This window comes from Lepeophtheirus salmonis, chromosome 6, assembly GCF_016086655.4.
Source record: "Lepeophtheirus salmonis chromosome 6, UVic_Lsal_1.4, whole genome shotgun sequence".
NCBI classification, from domain to species: Eukaryota; Metazoa; Arthropoda; class Copepoda; order Siphonostomatoida; family Caligidae; genus Lepeophtheirus; species Lepeophtheirus salmonis.
Genome location: NC_052136.2, coordinates 45,371,843 through 45,392,673, shown reverse-complemented (window position 1 = coordinate 45,392,673; position 20,831 = coordinate 45,371,843). Strand labels below are relative to the sequence as shown.

The window sequence follows — 20,831 nt, the reverse complement described above, 5'->3', positions numbered from 1 at the left end:
CGGTCAATAAGTCCCCGGGCCTATATAGGGAAATTTTTTTTTTCCCCCTAAATTCATTTTATTTATCAATATAATCTCCTTTTAGAACGATACAATTATTCCAACGTTTCTCCAGCTTTTCGATATTGAACGATTTATCGAGACTTTCAAAATATACTTCAGTTTTCACAATCACTTCCTCATTTGAAATCTTTTTCCACGGATGATCTTTTTAAGTTTTGGGAAGAGCCAGTAGTTGCTGGGGGCCAGATCTGGAAAATACGGTGGGTTCGGTAGCAATTGGAAACCAAATTCGACCAATTTTGTGTTTGTCTTTATTTACTTGTGACAGGGTGCATGGTCTTGGTGAAACAGCACCTTTTTTTTTTCTTCAAATGAGGTATATTCTAGGTAATTTCGGCCTTCAAAGGATCCAAAAATCCGATATAATAGTTGCTTTTGATTGTTTTTGATCTTCCAAGTAGTAAATGAATAAAATACATCTGAATCCCAAATACAGAGGCCATGACCCTCTCCGCCGATGTTTGAGCCTTTCGACGGCTTTCTCCATCTGCATACCACTCAACAGATTGCCATTTGATTCTGTAGTGAAGTGGTGAATCCATGTTTTTTCCATTGTGATGTACTGATGCAGAACCTTCTCCTTATTTCACGTGAACATCTCCAAATCATCTTCTCGTTGTTGCTTTTGCTCTGGTGTGGGCAAACGCGGCACTCATTTGGAAAACGGTTTTTTCATACCCAAATGTTCGTGTATGATGGTGTAAACATTACCTTTTGATAACTTCAAAGTGCCAACCATATCTTACAACTTCATTTTGCGATTGCCCATGATGATTTTCAGGGTTTTTTTCAATGTTTTCCGGAATACCTGCCTCAATTGACCACCAGGACGTTGAGCATCAAACGTGTCCGTAGGACCACGTTTGAAATCGACAAACCATCGTTTGATGGTTTCTTTCGATGGAGCAAAGTCCAGGTAACATTTTTCAAGCTAAGCTTGTGCTTGAACGGTGTTTTTCCCCATCAAAAAGAAATGATAAATCAAGACACAAAATTGTTTTGAATCCATCGTTTTTAAAAATCACAAAAGTAGCTTCACTTAAACTACTGTAACTCGATAAATAATAAACCAAACGTCATGAAATTTTGACAGTAACCTTTTTAATGTTTGTACTTCTGAAATAAAATATTGTTCTTCTGTTAGTGGCGCCATCTGACAGCTAGAACCGGGATTTATTGACCAATGTGTTATATATATCTACTATAATATGATATTATAGTATGTGTCTGTCTGTCCGTTCTTTCTGAGGATTAACAAGTTTGTCTTAGTATTCCTTGTATGTGCATAATAAAATGTATGGTAATAGATATAAAATATGGGTACATCCTAGTATTTCATAATATTAAAATCCTACATATTATTTTATGCAATACTGTATTATTATAAGTAATATTTTATTCAATGGGTAGTTAGACATTTGTATTTTTATATGATAGCCAAAGCTTCTTCATAAAATAATAAAATAGCCAATATAGATATATATATATATATACGACGAGGGATGAACAAGAAATTCTATTCCTGTCCTTATTAAATCGGAGCACAAGTAGTGTGTTGTCCAGTCTTAGGACCTATCTTATCAGCACTAAGCAAAAGTATATATTAATAACTTATTAGTATCACTTCGTTTATTTATCAGAGAGAAAAAAATTAGGAAATAACCATGACGTATCATTGTATCAAGTGAGACGAGGGAATTTATAGTTAACAATAAAATACATAGAGTATTACTGATTTTTGTGACCCTCATATTGTAGTATGCCCTCAAAAAATAAAATGTCAGCCGTATCGATTGATATAATAAAACTTTATTGAATGAGTTGCACTTCTACAAAGATATGTAGATATAGGTACAACTCGCTTAGGTAAGTATATGAGGAAATACGTCATTACTTTTGGTCATTTTTGAAGATATGTATTGGACAAGTCCCAAACCAATGCTACTAGACATGTGTAACTAGATTTGACAATTGTACTACGGTTATCTAGAGACAAATTAATAAATAGATCAGATTCCAAAAAGGGTCGTTAAACATTATGCTTTGTGAAAAATGTAGTTTCACCTAGGATAATGGCAAGAAACTAATAAAAGATAGTTAATAGGGAGAAAACGTGATTAAAAGCCCTTAAAAGCAAATAATTAAGGTTTAACTATTATATACAAAAAAAAATTTTTTTTTTTTTAAATCTACTTAAGTTGGTATCTAAATATCATACTTTTATTTCATTCCATGTCTGTCATTATAATTGCAGCTCTCTTTTTGTTATATATTTGATTAGTCTTGTTTTCTCATATTGTTTTGTCTCCGCCCAATATAACAACAGAGTATAGTCTCTAAAATAGCTTACAAATTTGTCGGTCAATTTTTTAATGTATCCCTCGAGTTTGTAATGTATTTGTATTATTTATATTATTTATATTACGCTACTCGTATTGTCAAGGGTTAACTGTGTATGTGTACGCTACCCTCTTTATCCTTTTCCCTCTCATATATTATTGTTCTATTGTCTTCATTCTTGCTGGTCAACATAATATTAAAAATAATCACAACCATCAACCTTGTAATCATTCCAATCCCTTGTTCCTCTATCTCGTGAGCGGGTGGCGACAACTCTGGATATAAAATACTAAATACCTCTTCTTACTCAGGTGATTCCAATTGTTGTAATTATGCACAGTATAGTTGTTTCAAAATTTTGATATTAAATAGATAAAAAATTGAGGCGTTATTAATCCTCAAAGAACATTTGAGATTTTATTACATTTTCCTAAGTGTTGGCTGATCCCAAGGTTAATATAAATACAGGGTAATACCATAACGCGTGTACGACTTATGTTTGACTTCCACCATGCTTTTGATATTGATGACATAGTAGGTTGCGTGTTTTGTCAAAATCCGTTTTTCTTTCCCAGCAGTCGGTACGGTACATTAAATTGAAAATTCTAGCAATAGTGAAGTAATACACTATGAGTGGTTGCGTATCTTGTCAAAATCCGCCTGTCTTGCCCAGCGGTCGGTCCAATACAATTGAAAAATTCTAACAAGCCCGATTGCATGATGGGCTAACCTTGTACTTCTATAAACCTTGGCTGATCCAACATATACGATATACATAGTTTCAACAGGTAGGGCTCCTGCACATATGGCCAAAATTGTGCAGGATTGGATGACCGAAAAATGAAGTTCTGGCCTAATAACTTATGGCCACCGCAGAGTCCCACCTGAATCCCCATGATTAACGGATCTTGTGGCCAATTGAAAGTAAGGCCTGTAAGCAACGTCACAGCAATATTGAATATTTGCGATCTATCTCGAAGCACTACGTTGTAACGTGTCAAAGCGTTCTGGGCTTGCGTGGAGCGTGTGATTGAGGCCGAAGGTGCTTAAATTCATAAATATTGTTCTCAACGAGTGATACACAAGTTCTAATTTAAAAAAATCTCTAGAATACATCTAAAGCCGCTAGGTTTAATTGACTGTTCAAGGTTCCTTATGTTACAAGAGTTTCTGACTGCCGTTACTCAAAAGATGGTGTAGAAATTATGAGTCTAGTAACAAAATAACCCAGTAAACAAAGCTCATGTAATAATAAGAATGAAACAGACAACAAAATATTCATAGCCGCAAGGTGGAGTGACGATTCTGAGTTTAGTAAACAAGGCTCAGATACCAATAAGAATGGAACAAACTAACAAAATATTCATAGCCCAAGATGGAATGACGATTTTGAGTCTAGTAAATAAATAAAATATTAAACAAGGGTTTTTGGAATTTTTTTGGAAGGAGAGCAAGAAGATAACCAAGAACTACTCCGATATTGATCCTCAATTCTACTCTGAGTCCAACAAGGACTTCAAATTATAACTCGGCAACAAATCTTAAAGATTACTCTTCGTCTTTAGGAGCTCACACAAATACTCAATCCGGTTTTCCAAAATAATCGACTTAATTAATAATAGCTTAGTTTTGGAAAAGAAAATTCATTTTTCAGTTTTCTAACTCAAAAAAATTAGCGAGCTACAAAATACAGATGATTTTCATCACTACTCATATACTAATGAAATGTAAAGTTTATTTACTAACTACCAAACGGAACATTTTTGTAATGTCATAATCTGTATATATGTTATGTTTATGAAATAGAGTTTGTGGTTGCTCAAACCGTGGAAATTAGGAAACTGAAATTTTGCATGGGTGCCTTTTTTGAACCTGGCCAGGTTAAAACGGGGGTGCCAATTTTCGGGGGCTCAAATAAGGGTGCTTATTCTACAGTATGTCCAACAATTGATGTTGGTTTTTAAAAAAAAATAATGAAATAACCTGAACAAGTGATTCTTTTTTTGGCGAAAAACTTTATTTACTTCCCAATATGACGACCTTCAAGCTTAATACATTTTTTTATGTGTTTTGGCATCCCTTCATACAGATTAATCCAAATATCTAGAGGGAGAATTTTTTTCCCCAAGCTTTTGTCAGTTTTATTTTTTTAATTCATCGTCTGAAGTTGCTGGGACATTTTCATTGAGTTACCTCTGGGCCAAGGCACCACTTATGTGCCTTTTTGGAGTGGTGAGCAGGGGCTCCATCCTGCTGGAAAATGGTTCTTGATGTGTCAGACAGCATTTTACTCTTCCAGTTTCTTCAGTACGAGACAAAGCTGACATCAGAAACTTTCTGAGGATCCCCGTTACTTAGTACTCGGCCGTCACAGTTTGGTTTTGTGGAATCAGGCGAAGATCTGACACTGCTTGGTGGCTGATTACGGCCCAACCCTGAATTTTCAGAGGAAATTTCACAGTTGGAGTGGGTTCCACGTCTCCCCTTATCTCTTGCCCAACCCCGATCTGTTTGGGGATTTGGGGCATGAAATAGCTCAAATGAACTTTCATCATTGAAGACGATATATTTCCAGTCATCGGCAGTCCAGTGTTTCCGCTCGCGTCAGAATTGAAGCCGGGCCTTTCTTTGGTTTTCTGAAAGTTTGGGGTGCAGACGAGGTTTGTATGGCAAAGCATTCAAAGAGTGGCTCAGGTAGTTGTGGACAGATGACTTGGATATTGGATAGCCCTTTGAAGTCGATCTTGCTCCAAGTTTTCTTGTGGATTGCATCTTTTGGTCAAAGATTTTAAAATCCCAGTTTGGGAACTTTGCTAATTGTTTACTTCCTTCCTCGACCCTTCTGATTTGCAAGGGGTTGACCATCCTTCCTTTTCTTACACCAATTCTCAATGATCCTGAGAGGAATCTGTAACTTTTGAACAACGTCTCTCTGGCTTGATTCACCCTCTATCATACCAATAGCCTTGGCCCTGGTCTCCAAAGAGTGCTCTCTCACCATTTCGGATATGGAATTTCTACTAACATCCTGTGTTGTTTTCTGAGCCCTTTTATACTGATTTATGATGCAATCATCGAAAATTATTGCACCAGAAAAATTCAATATTGCCAAATGATTGTATCTGCCAAATTTCATTTTGTTCCGACCAAAAATATTTTTTTTACTATAAAACGAATATTTTTAATGCCACCATCAATTTTTGGACATACTGTATAACCAAAATACAAAAGCTGTTTGTTGGAGATCAATGAGACTAGATAAGGGCTTGAGTTACAAATCAGTAACTGGCGTTTAAAAAAAACACTATAAGAATAACTATATTTTCTAAATTTATTCAAAATCAATAAAGTTAATGGCAAAATAAGAAATCGGTCAAAATTTGAAATTTGTTTTTTTTTTCCAAGTCCAAAAAAATATATTTCCATTGGAATATTGGATTTGTAGATTAAATAAAGTTTGTGGAAATTTGTTTTCATATACATTTGGGGCATAAAAGTTGATGTTAAACTGAAATATCTGTCCTTTTTTGAATAATTTTTCAATTTTTTTCATTTTGTTATGTTTCGTCAAACGTGAATTTTCAATGTTTTACGACATTTTTTGCAAATTAATTCAAACTGTTTTTTGTAATTTTCATCTCGAATTTTGATTTAAAAATGTATTGAAAAAAATAAAAGATAGACTTCTCATCAAGACCAATTTTTTCATGTATATTTGTTGGTATGTTATTTGAAGTTTATAATTCAATGTTTTTAAAGTAAACATTAAGGAAAAATTACATTTACCATTCTCAATGTGATTTCCTACTCCCTCCTAGGCCCAAGCAACACGTATATATATACAATAATGATTTAGCATCTGTTGATAACTCTTGTTTATTTACTTTATAATTATGTTTTCCAAGGTGATATATTAAGGGGTCACTGCTTATCAGAAGATGATGAATCTGATCTGTTAGGACGTTAATCCTTCATAATTTTCTTGAGTGATTAAGTCTGGAATTTTTAATTTATTTACTTAATGCTTAAACAATTGTATATGTAGATTGACATAAATTTCGACCATTTCGATAGTATAATTATGAAATTTATCCATATTAATAGGAGTGGTTGCACATATCACTTGAAGAATAGTGTAGTCTTTCAATGAAAACTTAAACAATTTCAGCAAATTTTGGTAAATTTTGAAAGGCTCCTTCGTGCAGTATTGCCATCATTATTAGTTTCTCTTCCCACTCTAGGTTGATTCATTATTTAGCTTGATTGTTTTTTTTTAATTCTTGTTGAATTGTTTTTTTTTCTTCTTCTTTTAGCAGCAAAAAAAGGTTTTTCTCCCCATATATTTCATGATTGTGTGGACATTAATTACTTTTCCATCTAACATAGTGAGAACAAGGTTAAGTTTGATTTTCAATGAGATCTTCTTCCCTTTGACAATAATAGTATGATAAGTAGATTCTTTACTTTCTATTATTTATTTTAATATACCATTAAATATTATAGATTGGGAATTTATGGTATTAATATCATATTACTTTACTATACACAATAACAGAAGTCTTACTAAGTTTAATTTCCATAATTGTTTTCTTATTATATATTCTAAAAAAGCAGATTATATATATCCGTTTTAACGACTTATAATTACACACTTGGATAAAATATACCAAAGTTTTAACAAGTAATGACAAGAATGGGTCACTGGGCTGACATAAATTTTAATGTTACATAAGCGTACGTACGCGTTCGTGTTGGTTGATTGGCTGGAGGAGGAGAATATTTCGTTAACTCTGAAGCAAAATCCTTATCTTGAAAAAGTGCGCAAATATGCGCAGGTTTGTTTTATTCTATGCTCTTCATTGATTTTATCTAACTAACTTCGGTATTTTTTTTTTTGCTCACTTATTCTTATATACTAAAAAATTACGTATATGACTAATTTTATGGAATTAAATCATAAAAATATTAAATTTAAAAAAAAAAAAAAATATATATATAAATATAAAACATAGGAAAAATTACTATTCAATAACTACCATTAACCAAGGAACTCTATTTTAAAGGTGTTTGCTCACGACTTGTATAATTTGACAGAAGTAAGCATCCCATTTTAATGACGTCACATATGTGTGGAATACACTAGCCCGTACTTGTATTTTGCTCTAAGATTACAAGGAATCAAACTCAAAATGTAAATTTTCCACTTGCAAACTGGGCTTGCCACTATATAAAGAGGGAATTAAATGTTATTTTCATACTATAACCTCATAAGTATGAAAAATAAAGAAATAGGTGAACATCTATCTACGTTTATGAATACAATACGTTAGACAACTATTACTATTAGTTGCCTTATAGTTGTAAGTTAAGTTTGAACAACTGTATCTAATCATTTGTGAATATTTTTCAATTTTCTTTGGATAGGGGATATGCACCATTATCTTATTATTAGCTACAGTTTTATAATTAAAAAGAACAATAATTATATCGAAGAAATCAATTATAAACTAAAAATAAGTCGATTTTATTTTTTCTTAACATGAACCGCTTATATGAAAAATATAAACTTACAACTACACCTTAAATTGTTAATGATGTTGATATAGAGTTTATCTTGCTAAAATAACTGAAGATGAATAAAACCTACGTTGCCTTGTGACTTTTACTTATCTCTCCAGAATGAGATATATATTTAATTATTGTAAAAATTTGAATAATACTCGGGAAATCAAATTTTCTAAAGATTTTCCACTTTTATATTACTTGCGATAGTTTGTAATTCAGACCAATAATAGTTCTACAACTAATGATAGGAAGGACCTTGAAATTTCTACTCGCCTGACAACAATTACAATAACAAAATAACATTTGCATGTCCAAAATAAAACCGAATTTGATTAATTAAGATAAAAAAATAAAATAACGGAGAACTCATAAATAGGGAATGTAAATTTTGAAGAATATTATTGACACTTGATTACTTTTTCAATCAATACTAAAACAATCGTATTATTATATCGTTACATTTTAAACATTGTTTTCAGTAAAAACAACTTATAATTATCTAGTATAGAAAACATTTAATAATTTATTTATTCGTGTTGTGATCCTAGATCTTTACAAAATTAATATTCCAATATAGTGACAAGCAACTTGGCTGTTTAGAGAAAGATTCCCGACTCAATAAGTTTGGGAATTTTAATGACATTCAGATATTTCAACATAAGTCTACAAAAGTTAAGAGGTTTGTTATATATTTTGTAAAATACATAATCACTTAACAGCTCCGAATGACTATTTATATGCAATAGCAGAGTAGAATATGCATTGCAGACCAAAATATCGAGAAAAAAGAAAAACACATTATCTTTATCTGTCTAGAATCATGTTCCAACTTATTTTCCAATGTCAAGTGACTCAGTAGTAATAAAGCAATCAGGTGTGAGCTTGAAGTGTTTAGCTTAAAGAATTATCCGTATAGTTCGTATATCACGAAGTCCAACTTATAAATGTGATAGGGATGAGTGATTTCTGAGTTATATACATCCACGAAACTGAAGGGCTCTTATTAATGGAATAGTTTTCGTAGAGTAGGAGACGAAGCAGAGTTAACTTTCAATAATTTCAAAGAAGGAGCTGTGAGTTGAGAATGAGAACTCTCCCTGCTCCTCACTGGGTATCTCAGTCGATTATTCTATAGTTTTATGGAACTCCTTAGTTCTTATATCTAGAAGTATACGATGATTCCGTGTAAGATCTGAAGGAACTTATGTAAAAGGACAATTATTAACGAGATCAGAGTCACTTGTCACAAGTCACCTTGATATGAAGAGGTACCTGCACAATGAACGATCTTTCCATTAAAGGAGATGAGATCCACCGTGTGAAACACTTGTTCCTTGGATCTCACCTTAAGAGTCGAGATCCCTTGACCAGACCCATTACATTGAAGAGAGTTATATGAATCACCACCTTGATAAATTCTCAATTCATGTTGTTATATTAATATTATTGTTTTAATTTTTGAGGAATGCAACATATATGACGTCACTCAGCTCAATCAATCAGAATGCAGACGTTAAACGACACACCTATATTATTCACTACCTTGCCATTAACTGATGCATTTAAATATTTTTATATGAAATTGAGCACGAAGTTCTGAATAGCCTTCAAACTTTAACTCAATTACATTAGATTATTTGTGTTAATTCTCATACACATGATAAACTCGCAAATTAAGTTATTAAAAAAACAAAAACAATTTAATGCTCATTAAATGGTTTTTAATGCCTAAATAACAAAATATAAACAAATTTTGAGTAGATGTCTGCAAAAACAAAAGTAAAAAACATAAATAAACAATATCAATTTTTAGAGTTTTTGGCTATTTTCCCTGTTAAATCAAGCACTATGCAACGGGAGGTAACCCTTTTCTAATATTAAAGATGTATATTTGCTAATTAGAAATTTATCCATGTTGAAAATTATTCAAATCCATAAGAAGATTTACAATATTAATGGACTACTCTACAAAAGTAAAATTCATAACCATAACATATCCGACTATAATATTTGATGTCAAATCAAGTCCAAAGCTATTCAAATCTACTGAACAAATATGTTTTTTCTCAAATCCGTATTCTAGCAGCTTTGAGGAACTGAAATATAAATTAATTGCCAATGTTGTTATTCTTTCGATTGCTTCCCAGTATCTATCATAGCACATGTTGTTACCTTTATTATATCACGCAACCTTTCCCCCAAAAAGGTCCCAAAATCTCTTGATAAATTGCCAAATCAGTCAACCATACCAATTGCTATTTCTCATTTAAGTACTCCCAGACTATCGTTGTCATAATATTTCTCCACAATTTTTAATATGAATCACATTTATATTTCATAATATTAAAACCCTTCATAGTATGTAATTCGATACTGTATTATAATATTGTTTTAAATTATAGCCAAAATATTATAATAGATATAATAATATAACCAATACATATAAATACGACAAGGGATCAACGAGAAATTGTAGTCCTGTCTTTTTGGAAACGGAGTATCAAAGACATATTTTACTACAGGACATGAATGGGTCAAGCAACCAATTGAAAGTGCGTACTGTTTTCTATAGTTACATTCAATACATAGAAGTGAATGAAGGAAATATTACTCAGTTTATTTGGTCCTCAATTAATTATAATTATAACTCACTAACCAGAATTGGAGACTCAACCACGGGTTGTAGTTAACTTTTATTAAATTGGGACTTTGATCTCCAGGAGGACTCAATTTGGACTAGAAAAAAAAAAAAATCAGATTTGACTAAGACTCAATGTGAAAGACTCGTGACTCGACTATTATTTGTTGTCAAATCGACAAGCTTCAGATTTTAATAAGACTCCAGGCTTGAAACTCACTAACTCACGTGCCCAAAAACTCACGACTTGACTTGGAGTCGTATTATATTGGACTTTACTTTTGAGGCTTCAACCGAGCTTATCTCTCAATAATTAAAATTCTACTAATGTTCGTAAAAATCACTTGTGAACAGGTTCGTTTACGGTATACTCGTAACATAGAATTTCTATTTGATATCTATCAAAATAATTCTACAAAAGAATGATCCTAATCAGATACAATTCTTAATATGGAACTGAACTCTTTTTGCTCGTGAACTCGACTTATATATTTATTTGAAAATAAGTCATTTAACTGGCTGAAAGAAAAAAATAATGCCCTTGTTTCATCATCGTTAATAATTTCGATATCACAATGAAGACACAAGATAGATAAATTGTATAAGAAGGTGAAACTAATCAACCATTATTATTTATATTTTATCATATTTCTTTTAAAGGGTTGAGCTCTATCAACTTGAACGTACATCATTAGATAAAAAAAATGGTAGTAGTTTTTTAACATTCATGGCATTTTGTGACTTATATAACGGACCTTATTCTATCCGGATATGTAAAAAACGACTCCTTTACATCTTTATCAGTGTCGTTGATGTCAATATTGGGCAACGCTTGATTCACTATTTGAGCAAATTCATAAGGATCTTTTTAAATGCAATACTACATTATCAGAGATTAGAAGATGACCAAATCACAGTATAACAATAAAAAATAATCACAAAATAAACGACGGCTTTATCAATAAAAGCGGATACCTAAACTCTAAAAACGATAATATAGACTTGTCCTAGATGAAAAAAATAGTCGTTGGAGAAAATAACTAGCACATGCTATAATAATATTATACTAATAGATTTATTATGTTTAAATCTGGATAGATATAATAATTATTATTAAGTAATAATCATATTTATACTAATTTAATTAATGAGTTTCGATATAACTGATACTACAAGTATAATATCTCGTGCCTTGAAATTTCTTGGAATTGTTCTTTTCTATTTATTAATCATTATTTGTCTACTTATCCATAAAAACCATGCTCAGAAAATTTGTAAACATAATTATAATATTAATATAATATTGTTTGCTTGATTCTAAGCAAATAGTATCAGCATATTTTAAAAATACTAACTAAGAATTTTACGACAAAAAAAATTAATATTCCATTAATCCGAACAAAATTGTGGTTTATGAACAGTGAATGGATAATGACGATAATTAATGAATAGAATAGGTACACATTTAGCATTAAGTAATATAGATATAGATTATAATAGTAACTACTAATAATAAAATGTAGTTCTTGTAAAATACACATGCTCGTTTTTAGAGTTCAAGTTCTGTAGTAAAATATGTCTTTGACGTAGCATAACTTATACTATACTTATAAGCAATTAACATTGTATAACTTATTACTTTTTTATTGATAAAAAATGTAAGTTATGAAATTCCCATAATATACAAAGCGAGACGAGAGAATCGACGGCGGACAACCAAATGCATAGGGTATTTTTTTTTGTTAGCGAGGTAACAGCGTCATTAACGTTCAAAAATCATTTAATAATGCTCATTTCTATATCTACTTATATATGTAAAATTCTTCCCATGTTCCATGCTAATATAGTACTCATAAGTTTAAGAAAAGTTAACAACGAAGTTAATTTGCCTAATCAGTTGTCCAAATCTATTGGATTTGAACCTTAAGTATTTTCCTTCCCCTTGAATAGAAACGGACAAGACAACGTCTTTAGAGCAATTAATTATCCTTCTTGAATTTATTTATGTTAATATAATTTTGAGTTCTCCTCATTTTCTTTTATATTATATTATAATATTTTTTATATGTATGTATATAATACAAAGGGTTAAAGTTGAAATAGACTCTCATCACTTTACATAATTATCCATTGTTTTAAATGCGAATGGAAATAAGACAATGAAATGTGGTTTGATACTATATATATGTATAAAATGAGTATATATTCATTATTCCTTTAAATAATTATTTCTACTGTGCATTGATGAGTTCATATTATATTTTTAAGAAAATCCAAGTTTTCAGAAATATATATATATATATGTATATATTTATATTTTATTCATATTAAATAATAAGAGAAAAAATTAATAATAATAATTACATTTGCATAAAAGAAATTAATTAAATTAACTTTTTCAAATGATGATGATCTTTTTTTTTTATTATTATTATTATTTTGAATCATAAATCTTTATTGTATGTACAATCCTACATTTGTATCATTAGTAAAACTACATAAATTTTATTGCATGTGGTTTTACTTTTAAGTAATCAAGTCAAGTAGGAAAATTTTAATGCATTAAAGTTAATGAAGTGGGGATAAAAACAAAGAATTTTGGGATATTTATTGAAAAAAATGTCAATTTGTTAACAAGTTATTTATGGATTTATTTAAAAAGCAATCTGTAATTAATATTTGATTAATTCTCTAGTTCCTTTTGATACAAAAAGATGCAAAGTAAGTCCAAGATATATAGTGAAAAAGAAGTTGACGGACAATTAGACCCGCAATTGCTGTATACTCAGGATCAGTGGCATTATTAAACACTTTTTGATGGGGCTTGAGCTCTTGTAAATGTTAATCAAATTTTGTACGTATTTATAAGTCCGTTTTTGGTGTTGTCACACATGGTGTCCGAAAAGATCAAACAAATTAGTCTGAAATTGAGCAAGTAGACGTATGAAATAACCAAACATGTTCCCATGATATTTTGTTGGGACGCTGAGGTCCTTAAACCCCTGTTTTTGACCAAAATAAAACATCCTTCTCTCTGTCCCTTCCTTCTTCTATTCTCCCTCTGCATTTTTCTACATCCCCCTCTCTGTCTCCTTTACTCTACTTTTATTCTTTGTTTCTATTCAGCCCTGGTACGCAGGTACCCTTTCTGGCCATGGCTGTTTTCATTGCAAGTGGGCCCAGCACAAAGATAAATGCGTGGGGCACTTTTTTTTCTCAGCTATTTCAAAAATTGAAGTGGCATAATACCTACTCTTTTTGCACTTATTGTCAGAACCAAGGTGATGCAGCAAGGAAATTCTATGCTTGTGTTGTTTTTTTTTATTATCAAAAGAAGAAGGAAAATTTAATGACATGACTGTTGATACACATAGCACAATGTTATAATTTTAAAATCCAGACTCACTTCATAGTAAGACAGCACAAATTAAGTGAATAAATTAATTTAATATAATTAAAACTCATTTATAGTACACAATGGTAAACTTAGGACCATGCCAAAAAGTATAAAAATCAAAAATATTTAATTATATTGATATTAATATCTATAAAAGTAAATCCTTTCTAATGCTTTTTCGATTGTTATGAAACTTGACAATATCCTTGCTTTATACTTAAAAGAATAATAAAATCAATTTCAGAACTAATTATTTAAATAGACTAACATTTATTTGCATAGAATGTATAATAGGGCAAATCCACATCAAATCATCCTGAAAAAATACTTTTGTCACCGTACCTCTTCGATTTTCTTCAAAATTGCAGCAGAGTTACCTTTCATAAAAATGAGATGATCCTTAAAATTTGAGTGTCTAACTTCCAGGGGTTCCCAAAGTCCCTCAACTCAATTTTTTTCAAATATTTATTTTGGGAAACAATTCTTTTTTACAATATTAATAACTTCAATTTGGTGCCAAATTCGTAAATTTGCTAACAATCGTTAGATAGAAAATAAAAGTACGAAACTGGAAGGGAACTATGACCACCTACCACCAACCAACCAAGTAACCCCCTCTTAGTATATTTGGAATGGGAATCGATTAATAACAATGCTCACGAACAGTTCAATAGTTTGGACATCAAAATGCGATGTAGAAGGTATACAAAACCAGATATATGAAATGTACCATAATAATACTGAGTGTAAAAAGCTCATTTCATACTTCACTGATGTCAAAGAAATGGATATGGTAAGTTGCTCACTACAAACCTCAAAAACATACTTATAATCCATAATCTGATTCTGATCTGTGGCCTCTGAAGACTCCTCTAAGCTACATGTCTATTCACAAATCCCTCAATTGAGTCACAAGGGGGTTTACCATGACTGATAGCAAAGAAGGTCTAGAGAGCTTCAATCACGAAGTCCTGTTTTTCATAAAAAAGGTTGATGAAGTTTTTTTAATTTTTATACCCCCCTATTGAGTATCCTTGATAGAAATTCTTTACGGGATCTATAATTCCTCCTACTTGGGTTTTGAAGTGGATCTTTTCTAGGATGCTCCTAATTAAATGTTGTTTAAATAATCTTTGAATTTAGTAACTTGTACCTGGTTTTGTACCCAACGCAATTTCCTTTTCGTCATAGAAAGTTATTTTTTGCAATTTTTGGTATTTGTGCTCCCTAAACAAATCCCCATTTGTTTCCTCACACTGGACTCCTTTTTCGAATTTGTAAACCTGAATCTGAGTGCTTTACATCTTGGGCAAAGGCTCTTGTTGGGACTCAGTGATCCTGCTACAAATTTCCATGAGCCCTTCATTATCAGTCTCTATTTCCGAGTTCAGAATTGTTTCCTGGACAATTTTGCTTCCAATAGTTGTTTCACAAGCTCCTTCCTTTCGTAAGTTTCCTTACAAATATCTCTGGAGGATTTGGAATAATCTGAACTGGGAAAAAAAAGGAATATGGAGTAAGGGGACTGCATCACTTTTTAATTTCTTCCTGCCCTTCAAGTCAAGAAGCTCAACCCGGAGATTTCGCTCAAAATCATTGGATGTAAAATGTCTACCGGGCCGTGCAGAATTATTTACCGATTTTTGTTCAGAAGATATTGCGGACAATAATGACATTTCGAATTATTTGAGAAACAATTTATTCATACATTTTTTGAATAATAAAATAGTCTGTGATCAAATTTAATCAATGTAGCCACCATTTGACTCAATGACACTGATCAGGCGACGTCTGAAGCTGCCACAGACTTGCTGGATGTAATGGGCGTCCATGGAGGCCCAGGCCTTGTTTACAGAAGTCTTTATAGCATTTATGTTATTGTGTCGTTTTTTGCAGGCCTTGGTCTCCACGTGCGCCTAGATAGAAAAGTCTATTGGGTTCAGATCTGGGCTCTTGGCCAAAAGTTCATGTTGTCCTAGAACCACTCCTGAGCTTTCTTGGAAGCGTGGGCGGGTGCTCCATCTTGTTAAAAACAGGATTGACCGTAAAAGTTTTCTCATCTGAAAACATTATGATGCGTCCAGATGAGCTCTTGATATCATTCAAGATTTTCTTGGCACGCTCAAGTCTGACTTCTCGCTGACGTTCAGTTAGCAGAAAGCGTTGAGTACGCCTCAGGGACTTTCCTCCAGCCCTTTTCAATGCTTTCTAAGCATATCCAAATTAGTGCAACTCACTTCAATGAAATTATCTAAAAGTGACGTCACTACGTCGGCTAAGTCAGCTATCGCCAACCAGAATTCCTTAAAAGACTCATAGGTTTTCACTGGTCCTAAATATGGGGTTTAAAATCGGATTTTTTTCTCGTTTCCAACTCTTAAAAAAGTTCCAAATTTTAATGCAATCTCTTTATATCATCATTTTCACTAGTATTTTTCTAAAGTACTTAAGTTTATCAAATGACTTCATTCAGTAAAACTTTAAGTATCTTTCATACACAATAATAGTTTACCATTATTCTTAACTCTTTGTAAGACTATCAAATATATATTATTCTTATAACACAATTTAACAAAAAATAAACCACTTTTAAGTTACGTCTTCAATTCTAGTAACTAGCACTTGACGCGTTGGCTACAAATATGCGATCAGTTTTTTCGTATCGAATCTGATTTTTTTAGAATTTTTTTTTTGTATTTTGACCCTTTTTATAGGTTTGAATCAACTTTAGAGTTAGAAAAAAATCTGTAGTGTATTGCCTGCAAAATTTTATGTATATTTCCAATAGTTAATAAATACGTATTTTATATGCGATCGTTGACTCTGAGAAAATGTAATTTTTAAGCTTAAAAAAATACCACCTTTTCAGGGGTTTGGTTTGAAAATTAATCAAACTTATCAATTGTTCAAAGGAGTTCAGTTGACACGTAAATAATTAAAGTTTCATACCTATATTGTGAAGGACGTGATTTGCTGATATCTACGATGACATCATTTTGAAAAAAATGTTGCGTTATACGACTTTTGCGGGTGACTGTGCCATTAACATTAAGAAAGGGAGCAAACTAAATGTCACTACATTTTCTACCAATGAACATAGTTATGAAATCCATCAGGAATTTTTGATGAACCCATATATGGGATACTTATTCATGATCATAAAATATTGAATTTCATTCTATCGACTCTTGATTATTAAATCAATATTTGAGGTTTAAGTTATCGATTTTTCATGATATAAATAAATTTTTGATTTCTGAGATAAATAAACTTTATCTTTTAATTTTTCTTTGCAGTCTATTCGGTTGAAATTTACAGCTTATGATGTGGATCGGAATACAAAAACCTCAGAAATAGGGAGTTCTCTCATTCTATTACGTGACATTAAGCTTTTAAATAATAATATCATGGATCAGCGGATTAACACAACGTCATTTCTTGCTCAAAAGAAACAGGTTTGATCTTCTTATTACATTATTATTATATTTAAAAGTTGGGAAATATATATATTTTTTTATGCAATGAATATGAGGACACTTAAATATACGTATGTATGTAGTATACTTATACAAAGAATCTTAAGCTTAAACGGAAATTGACGTTATAAAAATTCTCTTTTTTTCTTCTTCTTTAGTTCAACCTCGTAAATATATACATATATATATATATTTAAAATTTATTACTTATATTCCTAGAAGTAATGAGAAAATTATTATCATTTTTATTTTTTTTAATTTAGGAATATGGAGAACTCCTCTTTGGTATGAGCTATCTCCCTACGGCTCAAAGAATGTCTTTTAGCATTGTGAAAGCCTCAAATTTGAGATATGAGGCTGTTGCTCCGTCAGTTGACGTTTTTTGTAAGTCAAGAACGAAATAAATAGTGATTGCCTGAGGGTGCTGCTATTGAATGTTTTCATATGAGCTATTTTCTGTGTGAATGATAGACTTAAATAATTCTTTATTCTCTTAGAGGAAACTAGGGGATCTTATCCGCCTCAAATGAAATATTAACCAAATTTAAAATATATTCTACTAAAACTGCAGCATTGTGACCACATTCTAAGGATGTTGTAAATAGCAGTTTTTCTAATTACAAGGCCCTCGAAAATTCTATTTAGGGTATTCAGCCGAGGTGGTATTCCCATTGTTAACCCTTGACAGTACTGAGTTGTGAATACGAGTAAGTCTTGTACCACCTTGCATGCTTATCATTTTAATCTCAATGAAGTCAAATCAACTTGGACAAGGTAAACATTAAAGAGAGATTATACAGTACCAGTATTTGTGAACTTGGTCAATATTGGCGGAAATAAATTCCTGCAAGAGGGCCGGAAGGCCTCACTTACATATGATGCAACTCATCTTCTTCAGTTTTTATTCACAGAGAACTTGAGGTCGGCAATTATTATGTGGTAGACTCGGTAGGCTTTGTATTTAGCTGACCACCAGATGCTATGGCCCAATGGATTTAGGTTTGGGTTCTAGGCTGATTATTTATTATAAAACATGGCCTCGCCTCAATTCTCTTTGACCCCTCCCAACAACTTTGACAATATTTGACACGGTAGACAGGACTGAGGACTTCTGCTTAGCAAATTCAGCGATGGATAAGGCTAACTTGGTCTAAAAAGCGTGTTTAGCAGTTACGGGGGCTGGATTGATTAGCTTACCGTTTCAAGGAAGTTCCATGAGGCCATACTCATTTTCGAAGCACTTGTGAATGCAGTAGATGATATCGCGGTTTAATAACTTTTAATTAATGGGCTCAACTTTATGATAGAAACTCTCTAAACTTCTAAAAAATACAGTTATATAAGTGGTGCAAGACTTATTCACTATTACGAATGAGATGCATATCATAAAACTTTCCATTCAGCACCAGCTAAAATGGAATTATACGATATAAGCGCCCTCAAGTAAAGCTTTGTCCCTTTATATATTCTCAATGACCTTGCCAATTTACTTGTTTATTTATTTTTTCCTTTCCCTTTTTCCCATGTATGTAGTTCCCTATGTACGAATCCTTCATCTCGGCTCGAACCACAAAATCATCAAAAAGAAAAAGACGACTATAAAAATGGGAAAACGAGATCCGATGTTTAATGAGACACTTAACTTTGAGGTTCCACCTTCACATCTAGATTCCTCGACTTTTGTTATCCTTATAAACCAAAAGGTCAACTCCATCGAAATGCGAGTAAGCATTGTGTCCTGGAAATTTGCATTGACATCAAATATATTTTTGTAATCATATAGGAATTGGACTCTATTGCAGAGGATACATTTGAAAACATTCACGAAGAGGAGCGGGGATCAAAGGATGTTTGTCTTGGCCGGATTTGTATTGGGCGTCGTGTAAATGGATTAAAGGAGCGAGCTCACTGGGTAAATGTAGTACAAAATCCAAGAAAGGTTTTTTCTACATGGCAAACATTGTATTAAACCAACATGCCCTTTAAAATTAGTCAGGTTTTTTTTTTTTTTTTTTGTGTCATTTCCTATCAGAAAAGATGCAAATTCAGATATTACTCTGTATCAAATTTGTAATACAGTTAACATATATACAATATATGTTTAGACCTAAATATTTGATCATACTGTTGAAGAAGAAGAATTATTCGATAAAAATATTGATTGTGATATCCTTTTTTCTATTTAATATATTTATTATTATATATATGTAGATGTATGACCCTGCCAAGACGCTATAATATGTATATATTTAAACAAAGTTAATAGTTATTTTTGTTTAAAGAATAAAGAAAAATTGTGCAATTTTATCATTCATATTAATAAAGCAAAGTGTGTATGACTGTCAACACCTCACTTTTGAGTTTACGCTTAATATTTCAGAACTTCGTGACTACTTTATCTAAGATATATCAATATAGCAATAAGTGTGTTTAGCTACATCTTTGCGCGTTATATTTTAAAAAAAATCATATAATTTAGAATTTTAATTAAGAAAGAAAAACAATGCAACACAGAATAAAAGTAAGAATATATTTCCAAAAAATTATATTATCCCAGTTACGGGGGACTAAGTGTTTGACTCTATGGAAAATATAACTTGTTATTACCTTATTTGAGGTATGTAGAAAAATAAGTTAGAATTGTATCCTAATTGATAATTATCAGTTTTGTAGCCTAAATATATTGTTAGATATTATGAGCTACTGTTCCTTAAGGGTAATTCTCAAACTTTTAAGTTAAATGACTTTCACTTGAAGAAAGTCCAAAAAAAAAACTGTTGTAACATTTGTTTGATAAGAAACAAATTTATAAACAATTAATCTGCCGATGTTTTTTTTCTAAATTAACTCTTGAAAATTGATTGATAATAATCAAATATAAGAACCAAAAACTAACCACTGAGGCCAAACATATCATTTCCCTGTCCCATCTTAATAAAGCTTTCAACATATTAGTCTTATTAGTAAATCTTATTGGTGACGAAGGTAAGTTACTCGTCTTTATACTAAAAAACATCTTATACTCCCAACATTATAAAATATTAATATATCCATTTTAAATAATATCAATCCAAATAATCTCCTTATTAAAATAATGGAAACTATAAAAATTAAGGCAAATCCTTTACCCTTATATTTTGCATTAAATCGAAAAACAGAAATCCAATTCACCCTCCCTAGAAAGTGTACCAAACTTAGATAATGGATTAAAATTTTATTTAAATAAGTTTAAAAAAATGAATACGTAGATAAAAATGTTTTTTGAATATTGACATGCAAGTATTAAAAGATTGCAGAGTAATAGAACATAGGATATCAATCATATTGAAATTTCAGTCACATTGTTGTTTGA

The 20,831-nt window shown here is 31.5% G+C and overlaps 1 protein-coding gene across 1 annotated transcript in view; it reads left to right on the top strand.

Annotated features, from left to right (window-relative positions):
* Nucleotides 1-19,832, top strand: part of LOC121120149 (synaptotagmin-5) — a 44,865-nt gene extending 25,033 nt beyond the window's left edge. The window contains exons 5-8 of the mRNA XM_040714990.2: nt 17,300-17,458; nt 17,743-17,863; nt 19,013-19,203; nt 19,263-19,832. Coding sequence (XP_040570924.1) covers nt 17,300-17,458; nt 17,743-17,863; nt 19,013-19,203; nt 19,263-19,448 — 657 coding nt within the window. The 3' untranslated portion in view covers nt 19,449-19,832. The remainder of the gene's footprint in view (nt 1-17,299; nt 17,459-17,742; nt 17,864-19,012; nt 19,204-19,262) is intronic.
* The last annotated feature ends 999 nt before the right edge of the window (nt 19,833-20,831 follow it).